This window comes from Strix aluco, chromosome 14 (assembly GCF_031877795.1).
Source record: "Strix aluco isolate bStrAlu1 chromosome 14, bStrAlu1.hap1, whole genome shotgun sequence".
Lineage (NCBI taxonomy): Eukaryota > Metazoa > Chordata > Aves > Strigiformes > Strigidae > Strix > Strix aluco.
The window spans coordinates 14,879,639-14,890,080 of NC_133944.1; the positions used below are offsets into that span (position 1 = coordinate 14,879,639).

Consider the following 10,442-nt stretch of genomic DNA (forward strand, 5'->3'; position numbering starts at 1 on the left):
TTACTAAACTGAGAAAGGCTCTGACAAAATTCTGCAGTTTTCCAACTTTTCTCCAATCCAAAATGAAAATAAATCTTGAAAACATAAGATTTAATCTCAAATGGATGTTCAAGTTTCTACCTACCCCTATTATGCATAGCATAACAAAAACACAATCCTAAACAATAAAATCCCCACGCAAGTCCAAAGATGATGCCTAACTATTCCCTTCACCATCTAAATGTATAACAGAATGATGAGCTACGCTTTGCATGCATGTCAACTCTGCTGTACTGTAAATTTCCAATATAAAGCTGACCATGACACAACTACAGTAAAAGCCTAACAGATATATCCTGATAAAGAAACTCTGTAGTATTCAAAGGTAGGAAGAAGACAAGCCTAAATATAGTACAGCAGGCATTTGTTGAGTTTCTGCATGAAGTATAGATATATAGAGAATGCATACAAATGAAGTTTGAAAAAAAAGAAATTTGAGTTCCTTCCTTTTTCCTCTATAAGAATTTATACCCCACCAATAACATGAGGAAACAAATGTATCTGCTAGTATCAGAATGATCTGAATCTGTCTTATTACAAAGCCTACGTGACAGTAACTGGGTCACTGATTAGCAGCAATGATAAGCCATGCTCCCTAACACCACTAAATTCATCTTCTGCTGGCAACACATTCATATTTGCCTGAAATTTCACATCCTGCCATTGAAGCAAACAGGCATTAATTTCCCAAAGAGACATGGCCATTAAGGTCACAGCACTGGGGACTGCTACTCCAGTCACAAATGAAAAATGGTCAGCCCTAGCATCAGCTCTGTCTGACAGCAGAATTTGATTTACCAGTTGATAAAGCTGTGTATACATTCTCTCAGATCATCTAAAAATCATTCCTCTTTTCCTGGCCAAGGAAGCTTTTTCTCTGTCAAATACCAATCATGCATAGCAAGAGGACAGTTGACAACAACCTATAAATATTAAATGGGGCTATTCTGTCAGAAATTTGCAAAACTACTAGTGAATAATTTCCTTTATGTAAGTGAAGGTTCCAGCTATGGTGTGCTTTCATACACTTCACTGAAATGTGCAACAATTGCTCTTCAGTTCACTAGGGAGCAAAGCTTAAGTACAGCTTTGGTACCAGACAGCTTGTGGCATACCGATAAAGTGTTATCCTGTATGTGAAATCCTAGGACTAAATCAAAATATCTTTAAAAGGAACAAGTAGAGGAAGAAACATTATGTACAGTATGTTATTTGGTAAAAGACACCATGATTTAGCTTTGAGTTCAGATTCAGGCAAAGATCCAACGTAAGTGTGCTTGCTACCGTACTTCAAAGAAGGTATTAGCTAAGAAGGTCTTCTGCATCTTCTGAACCTATAGGCTATACAGCCAGCTGGAGTCTACCCCCTCTCTACATGGTTGCCCAAGTCTATTTGGAAGCTGAATTTGGCCTGTTCTGGGAAAAGTGTCATCTGTCTCTGGCGTGGGAAAAACATTCTGGTTTTCTAGCATTTCTGTAGATACACTCACCCACATATGCCAGAGTCATGGGAAACTGCGTGATTCAGATCGCTCACTATTTCAAAAATCACTGAAGGAAGTCTTATGGAAAAGAAAACAATTATCACTAAAGAAATCACAGGAAACAAAAAATTTCAGAACATGTCACTATTGATGTGCCTGAGAAAATGTTGCATTTGTCATTATTTTCTTGGGATACTGTCATTCCTCTTTACCAATCCTAATCAATTATGTATCTTGCTCCAAGGATTAGATAAAGATCAGGAACAAAATATGGTTTCAGAAGCCTACAATTCACACAAAGACATTTTATAAAGAGTTCTTCATCTACTTGTACTTCATCCTGCCAGGATCCATTAATCAGAGTGTTCTCCCTCCAGGACAGACTGCTCAGACAATGGGGTCGATGAGGTATAGCTCTCTTCTTTTTCCTGTGCTCGTTTTAAGTTTTTTTTTCCCCAAGTGTGTGCATATATCTACACCACCATAACATATATTTTGAACTGAAGCTCTTCTCCCAAGAATTAATGTTCTTAAAAGAAAATCAACATAGGTCAGTAAAAAGGACAGTAACTCACAGGACATGAAAAAATCCTTTTTAAGGGAAAAAGAGAATGTTTGAAGTCTGGATTTGTAAAACCTGCTGTTCTGAGAATGCTGACCACCTAGTGCACACTTGGATTTGCTGCCTGCAAGGGTCTCCACACAGCACTACTACAGCCTTCAACAGTAAGTCCCTGAAGTGCAGAGTTATGGACTGATAGTCCATGCTTTTAGGAACAGAATTTTGTTAAGAGTTGCAGTAATCATGCCTTGCCAAAGCAGCAGTAATAAAAGAGCATCAGAAGACAGTAAGGGTGGTTATTACGGGACTTACTGAGAGTCTCAAAATCTGCCAGGAGGTAATATACTACAAAAGCTGCTTCAAATATAGCACACGAGCATACATGCTGCAAACTCACTGAGCTGCTGTAAAATTACTTTATATTAGAAGAGTTAAAGAATATAGTAATTATTTGTGAAAAAATAAATTAATTCTCCCATGTTTTCCTGGTGATTGAGATTTTTTTTTCTTGTGTCTCTTGGCTGCCTCTTTCATCTTTTATGTTCCACAGCACAATCAGCTACCAGTAATTATCAACAAGCTTGATCCTGCCCAAACTGAAGTGAATGGAAAATTGACAATTGGGCTCAAAGGGAAGTGAAAATGAGTCCCCAAATTAGGGAAGAATAATAATCACTATGGTAATAAGCTAAGGCTTCAGTGTTCCTGTCACTTTTGCTTTGTGTGGCTTTACTTATTTGCTTTAGGGAGATAATGATATGGAGGCATGTAAGAGGAGTATTTTGCTCATACACATTAGACATGCAGATGCCATTTCTGTCTCTGGACTGACATAAATAAGAGAGACCATATCATAAACAGTAAATTGCAAAATCTCCTCTGTGGAGGATTACCTGGCCTGGAATTTGTACTTCCAACATTGACAAAAGCTTGACACTTCCCTCTGGGGAAAAGGCCAGTCCACTGTTACCTTGAGAATACGTGCTCAACCTCGGAAAAATAATAGACAAGTTATTAAACTATTCTCGCTTGTCTTACCTGGTGTCCATTTGAATAGCTCTCTTTAGAAAAAGTAAACTGCTGCAACTGCTTCGAAATTTGTTATTTCAAACTGCAGATTTACACAAATCTTTTGCCACGTGTGAGATGGCTGAATTAATTGAAGATTATGCATATATAATTGTTGGTTTTGAGCAAGTTGTTTTCATAGAATCACAGAACCGTTTAGGTTGGAAAAGACCTTGAAGATCATCCAGTCCATCATCCAGTTTCAATGACAAAGGGGCCATACTGAAGGCAGCAAGCCCCAAACTGCTTACAGTCTCTAGGGAGGCAAAGCCCATCAATGGATATGCATTTTAACACAGCTGGTGATCCAGGGAGCCAAGTCATGAGAGCAGACCACACTTCCCCTCTGAAATTACCCTTCAGTTTTGACAGACTTCAGCAGCCTCTGCAGCTCATTCGGGGGTCAGTGTGTCCCCCTCCTCCTCCCCAGCACTGGGTTGGCCATCTTGCCAGAAGCTGAAAGAAGTCAGCCCTTTCCTAGCTGCTCAGGTGTTTAGTTTCTGGAATAGATCCACCTTCTGTGATAAAACCGGCTCTCGGGCATCGCTGTCACAACACACTTTAAAATACTAAGTCACTGCCTGTTTTGGAAAGAGAGGTCTCGGAATTACTACATTCTTGCAAGTTTTGTGAAAACATGTCGCCAGGCACCGCAGGGAGACCTCCCGGCTGCTCCCACAGACGGGAAAGCTGAGGCGGCCGCAGGCGGCGCCTTCCCGCCAGAGGCACGCGACGGCCGCCCGGCGCCGCTCTGATGCGCGGCCGCACGCGCGGGCGAAGGGGGCAGAAAGGCTGGTAGCCACGGCGGGAAGCAAAGAGCGCCTGAGGACCCGACGGGCCGTAGGGAAGAGCTGCAGGTATGGTGCAGGGCACGAGCCACTGACACAAGGCGGGCAGCGGAGCCTGCCCGGGCAGCCGCCCCGTACCGGGACGAAACGGGGAGAGGCGTCGAGAGCGGGCGGGCGGCCGCGGGCAGCGCTACTGCCCGGCGCCTCACAGCACGGGCCCGGGAGGGAACAGCCTGCGGGCAGCGGGAACGGGGCTCTCCCGCCGCAGCGCCGCGCTCGGACTCCGGGAAGTTCTGCCACGCCGCCGCCGTCCCACCAGCGGGCCGGAGCCCGGGCGGGGGGGGGGAGCTGCGCGCAGCGCCCAGCCGCCCCCCAGCCCGCCGCGCCCGGCCCCTCCCCTCCCTCCGGCGGGGGCTGCGGCGGGGCAGGGGCGGTGCCAGCAGCGGAGCGGAGCGGGGCGGGCGGCGGAGCCGGGCCGGGCAGTGCGGGGCTCTCAGCCGGGAGCCATGGGCCAGGACTTGCCGTGGCTCAACCACTCCGGCAGCCCGCGGGCGGCGGGCAACGCTTGCGCGGCGGACAGGCAGGTCGGCGGGCCCTTGGCCGCCGGCCCCGCCGCGCTGCTGGCGGCGCTCATGGGGCTGCTGGTGCTGGCCACGGTGCTGGGCAACGCCCTGGTCATTGTGGCGTTCGCGGCGGACCGAAGCCTCCGCACGCAGGGCAACTTCTTCTTCCTCAACCTGGCCATCGCCGACCTGCTGGTGGGTGAGTTGCGGGGCGGCGGGAGGGGCGGAGGGCTGCGCGCCGCAGCGCTGCGGGTGTCACGACCGAGCTCTGTCCGCAGGCGGCTTCTGCATCCCCCTCTACATCCCCTACGTGCTGACGGGCGAGTGGAGACTCGGCCGGGGCTGGTGTAAGCTGTGGCTGGTGGTAGACTACCTGGTGTGCACCGCCTCTGTCTTCAACATCGTCCTTATCAGCTTCGACAGGTTCATGTCTGTCACCAAAGCGGTAAGGACGGGGCAAGTGGTCCCGAGGGGGGGCTGTGGGGGCTCCAAGACTGCCCTTTCAAGCAGGTGCTTTGGTTAGGTCACCCCATCACATCACACCTCACTCAGACACCATAGGAGACAGGAGGTATCCAGGCAGTTCCCCTCAATCCTAGAAATAGTTCTGGGAGGGATCACTTTTCCAGTGGAAGAGGTACTTGGTTTCAGAAACAGGCACAGTTTATAGATGCTGCTGTTCCGGCTAGAAGAGCAGAGGGAAGAAGGTGCACTTACATCTTCCCCAGCCACACCTTGGAGAAGCTTAAAAAGTATGACCCAGCTGAAACAGACCCTCTCCCTCAGAGCACAGCAATGCACCTGCTGGCACCAGCCTCGCTCCATCCCAGCTGCAGCACAAGGCAGAGAGAGATCTTGCAGTGGGTACCAAACTCGCAGGCAGAATGAGGTGTATACTGCTCGCTGTGGCTCAAAAGTGGCAGAATAAGTTGACATCTTTCAAAGGATGCAAATGCTATTTGCATGTAACAGCCACAGAAAGACCTACAGCCTTGCCTCAGTCCTGCAGCATGTTGGTTATCAAAAAAGGCAGAGACTAGACTTTGCAAAATCAAAAGCTAAATTCATACTGCCTTGAAGTATTTTGGATGGTGCCAAAATAACACGTTTTACCTGCTAATAGGTTTCAATCTTCTACACCCACTTTTTGGTTATCCTTCAGCCCCCCAATTCCATCCACATTTCCTTAAAATGTTGATTTAGTGTGATTTAGAGTGAGCAATGAAGCTAAGAGGCAACAGTACTTTTTTTGGAAACAGTACAAAAAGAGACCACAAGATCACTTTAACAATTTATACGCAACTTAGTGTTTCACCAACTTCTCTTTAAAGAGGGAGAAATGAACAGATTAATTCTTAGTCAACACTTACAATTCCTTTATTTTCTAGGTTCTGAATTAGCCATGAATTTTGCTTTTATAAACCAAACTGTCATGACTACACACATAGTATAAATATATAGACCGGATGGTTTCAGAAACAAATGGGAACTGGTCATAATAAACGAAAAAAAATCAGCCACTTTAAAACACTTCAAATTAATCCTCCATATAAAAATCCCTCCCCAAGCAAGAGTACAGAAGCTGCCTGTTGGGTTAGGGCAGTATAAGAACATATCAACAGGAATATAAGTTCTAAATTATTCTCTATCCCAGTGAAAATGGTAATCTTCCTACAAGGCTGCTCCTGAAATCATTAGTAGCTTTGTGAAGGAATGCAAAAATCAGACCTGATTCAAACTCCGTATTTCTCAGCTGTGTGGGTATTCTACCCGAACAGCACTGGCTTTGGAGATCAAGATCCACAGACTAGGGCAGTAAACATGAACCCTATACAGAATTCAAGCTTGAGGACTTCATATTCCAAAACACTGTGTGGCCACTGTAGAGATGTGAAGACTGAATTCCAGTTCACTATATGAATATTGTCCAGTACACCAAAGAATTAGAATACTGAGAAGATCTCAATGTTAAGATTCTACTGAATTCTATTGGTGATACAATTTACTGATTCAGTAATACTGACATATTTAATATTTTTTTTTTTTGCACCTTAACTTCTCTCTTTTCTAAGTAAGGGAAATTAGTTACTTTTCCTGTAAAGCACTTTGCAGACCACAACACTCTATGTATACATCTTAATTGCAGATCAGAGTTCTGCAAGTACTTCATAAAAGAATGAAATTAAGGATATCGAACAGAAGCAAAAGCTGTTATCCATTAATTTTTTTGGTGTGATTTTCACATTAGAAAAAAAAAAGGCTCTCTCTCCACAAAGCAGAAAGAACTTCCATGGGTGTTCTACGAATTCAGATCCTTTTATGTATTTTAAATTTATTTAAACATTCTAAATCAATGAATTTTGAAGGGCCATGCTTTTAGACATCGACAGTGTGTCACAGCTAATGCAACTGACTATGTAAGCAGCTGCTGACAACCAGTTCGAGGAACAGCAGTGGCTATTTGCTTGGGAAAAGCCTTGGTCTTCCAGCTTTTAAGGTCCAATGCCTGTTCTCAAAACATGTCACTTTAATAATGTCTGTTGAAATCGGTATTTCATATTACTTTTCTGGAGTACTGGTAAGTTTAGTATAACCCTCATCCCTAAACCAATATATTATCAGCCCTCACAAGTGACAGAGGGGGCATATTCCAAGATAGCCATGTAGCTGTTTGAGATACTAGTATATATGTGACTTAACTTTTCTCTCTCCCAGGTCAGTTACAGGGCTCAGAAAGGGATGACCAGAAATGCAATATTGAAGATGATCACTGTATGGATTGCTGCTTTTCTTCTCTATGGTCCAGCCATTCTCAGTTGGGAGCACATTGCCCAAAAGAGCATCCTCCCTGAAGGAGAATGTCATGCAGAATTCTTTTACAACTGGTATTTCCTAATGATTGCTTCTACTATTGAATTCTTTACACCTTTCATCACTGTTACGTATTTTAACTTAAGTATTTACCTCAACATCAGGAAACGTACATCCCTCAGAAACGAAAATCTATCACCTGGTCAAGAGGACTGCGAAATGAGTTTCCAGGGGACAAAAAGGGAACACACTATATTTTTTGTAAAGCCTGCTAACAGACACAAACATGAGAAAAGAACAAGCAGCCTTTCTCCCCCCAAAAAGGTTTCAAGGCTCAGCCTACGTAAGCTTAACAATCAGTCATTAAATCTGAATATCAGTCAAGACCTTCCACCACTTCAGATGGAAGTTGAGACTAAGTCTGATAGGAATGGTTTCTACAAAACTACAGAAAGCATATGCAATGCCACCAGCAGAGTGGACATTTCTAACACTATGGCAAATAGATTTAGACTGTCCCGGGATAAAAGAGTAGCAAAGTCTTTAGCAATTATTGTCTGTGTGTTTGGTTTGTGTTGGGCTCCATATACACTTCTGATGATCATCAGAGCAGCTTGCCATGGGCACTGTGTGCAGTATTCACTCTATGAGACTTCATTTTGGCTTCTGTGGGTGAATTCAGCTATTAACCCTGTTCTATACCCACTGTGTCACATGAGCTTTAGGAAAGCCTTTATAAAACTCCTGTGTCCAGGAAAAGCCAAAATTCATCCTCATATTTTTATGTGAAAAAAGAAAGCGTGAAGCCTGACAATGAGTACATCTTGCTTTCAGTGGGAGCATAAACTGGCCAATATTCACCTGCAAGTATTAAGTGCAATGTGTACTGGGTAGTTTATGGAGTACTGGTAAGTAGTTACAAGTGCAGATATTTATGAATGTATAAAATACAGTCATTCATGTAGCTGGAGAAATCACAGCAATGAAAGGAAAGAAATTATCAAAGTTCTTTGGGAAATTATGCCAACAATTATTTTCTGGTAATGGTGCACTAGTGTTAAAGTTCTGAAGAGAGAATATAACATTCACAGCCAATAATTAAGAGTTCAGGCTCTCTTACTTTTAGTAACTGTAAATATTGCTGGTAAGGAATTTAATAAAGTGTTAACCTCGGACCTGATATATTTTACCCCCAAACCCACTCTAAGGTGCTAAGGGTCTTGGCTGTTAAGTGTAGTATGCTTTTTCCCCAGTTAAGAGGCAAGCCAGACCAATGCAAAAAACTAAATACTGGTGTCCAGGGAAAGCACGGGACAAGAGGCACCAGAACAGCTGTGTTACCAGAGAAGCTGAGCAGTTGCAGCAGGTAAAGGAACACTGATTTGAATGGAAAAGGTGGTTGAAATTTTTAGTAGAACCAAGTTCAGGGACAGGAATATAAAAGGGTTTTAAGCTTTGTGACAGCAGATGTGAGAATTGAGATTTTATACACTGGGAGAGTTTCACCATAAGTTTCCTCCCTCAGCTATGACTTCCTGCCCCCACCAGGACCCTGCATGGGCAGGAATCTACTCAAGTCAAACCTCTACTCCTTACAGGATTGACAGGTATTACTCTTCTATCTTTTGCTGTAAAAGCACAGAGTAAGCATAATTAATCTATGAGATCTATGACAGACAGATCTTGCTATAGACAGAGCTTTAGGTAAACTTCCCTTGGAGTAATTTTTAAAACATTTCCAATTAGATTTTTACTAGTTCTGGCTACTTCTGAAAGGAAAAAAATGTTTTCCCCTACCCCATCCATTGGATCTATCCATCCATCCATCCAGTCAGCAGTCAAAAAAAGTATTACTCAAAGTGTTTAGACCATCCATCATGAGTAGCATGACTCTTAAAATTTACAGCCTTGCTGTTGACCATGAGTGTGAAAAACAAGAATGTAAACACCTACATCCTGTTTCTGCCATTCTGCCTCTGCCACAGAAACTCACACAGCTAGATTTGTCCCACAAGAGGTATGTATCAATTTGAACATCACTAGCTATACAAGTCTGTTTCACCATCTTAAACATTTTAAGTAGCTTAACACTTTCCTTTGCTGACAAGTGATAGCTATTGAACAGCTGTAGTTGTCCATTGCCACAGCCAAAATGCATGTTAGTACAGTTGATCTTAAAATTTACAGACAGGATTTTGAAATTATTTACTTTGTAAAATTTCAATAAACATAATTAAGAACTGTGAAAGAGTCATAACTTTGTAGCCTTAACAAGTGGTACATGTGAAAAGCACTAGCCTACAACATTTGGGTAACTGCAGTCGAAACCGCAAAACCATTATTCAAAGACAATTCCTAAGTTACAAGGACTGACCTTGAGGATTAAACAAACATGGTTAACAAATATTGTAAACTAGGAAGGCATATCCCTACTATATGAAAGTATCTACATGAACATGATCATCATGTTCTACTAAGGGTATTTTATAAGAAAACAATCAGCTTAACAGTTCTTTTAAGAGGAACAGCACCAACAGATACAGAGCAACATTAAGATTTTTGAATAGCATTAATTCTACCACTGGGCAAGTAAACCCATTAGATTATCTCCCCACTCCTCCTCCCTTCCAAACCAGACATACATCAATGGATAATCTAATTGCTGTCTACTCCATAATCCTTGTTTCCTAGGATTGTATTCGCCTTTTTCAGAAAACAGGTAGCTCTAAATTATTGGACACACTCACCAAGGTCTCATTCACTACCCCATCAAGCCGGGACAATTTTCACAACAGTGGTCAACTCAAGGAGTAAGGAAGTTCAATCGGCTTTAGAAATTACATTCAGTTAAGGTGACACAGATGTTTTGAAGCTTTCAGCAACTGGCATTAACCTACAGACTAGATCAGTCTTCACAGGAGTTGCCATTGGCAATCGCTCTACTGCTCAGTTTCCTACAGCTTTGTAATTTGTCTCTCCAGCACACACCTAGAATCCAGTAGGATTCTTCACTCTCTCAAGATATGTCCTAAAAGCATTCGGAAAAGTGAACAGACATCATCTAGAAAAATACTGGTTTCGAATTACAAACTTCCACATTAGAAGTGCTAGCAGCCTCCCAGCCTGT

General features: G+C 43.2%; 1 protein-coding gene across 1 annotated transcript; it reads left to right on the forward strand.

The window, feature by feature from the left end:
* The first annotated feature begins 4,438 nt into the window (after window positions 1–4,438).
* On the forward strand, window positions 4,439–9,557 carry LOC141929559 (histamine H3 receptor-like). The gene is made up of 3 exons (XM_074839204.1): window positions 4,439–4,703; window positions 4,783–4,949; window positions 7,220–9,557. Exons 1-3 carry the CDS (start codon window positions 4,448–4,450, stop codon window positions 8,102–8,104), a joined length of 1,308 nt encoding a protein of 435 aa, XP_074695305.1. The 5' UTR covers window positions 4,439–4,447; the 3' UTR covers window positions 8,105–9,557.
* The last annotated feature ends 885 nt before the right edge of the window (window positions 9,558–10,442 follow it).

What these genes read in the sequence shown, in the direction of transcription:
- LOC141929559 (XM_074839204.1), top strand. Translation starts at nt 4,448, where the DNA reads ATGGGCCAGGACTTGCCGTGGCTCAACCACTCCGGCAGCCCGCGGGCG. An exon ending in CATCGCCGACCTGCTGGTGG is followed by an intron (nt 4,704 to 4,782) that starts GTGAGTTGCGGG and finishes CTCTGTCCGCAG; the next exon opens with GCGGCTTCTGCATCCCCCTC. An exon ending in TCATGTCTGTCACCAAAGCG is followed by an intron (nt 4,950 to 7,219) that starts GTAAGGACGGGG and finishes TCTCTCTCCCAG; the next exon opens with GTCAGTTACAGGGCTCAGAA.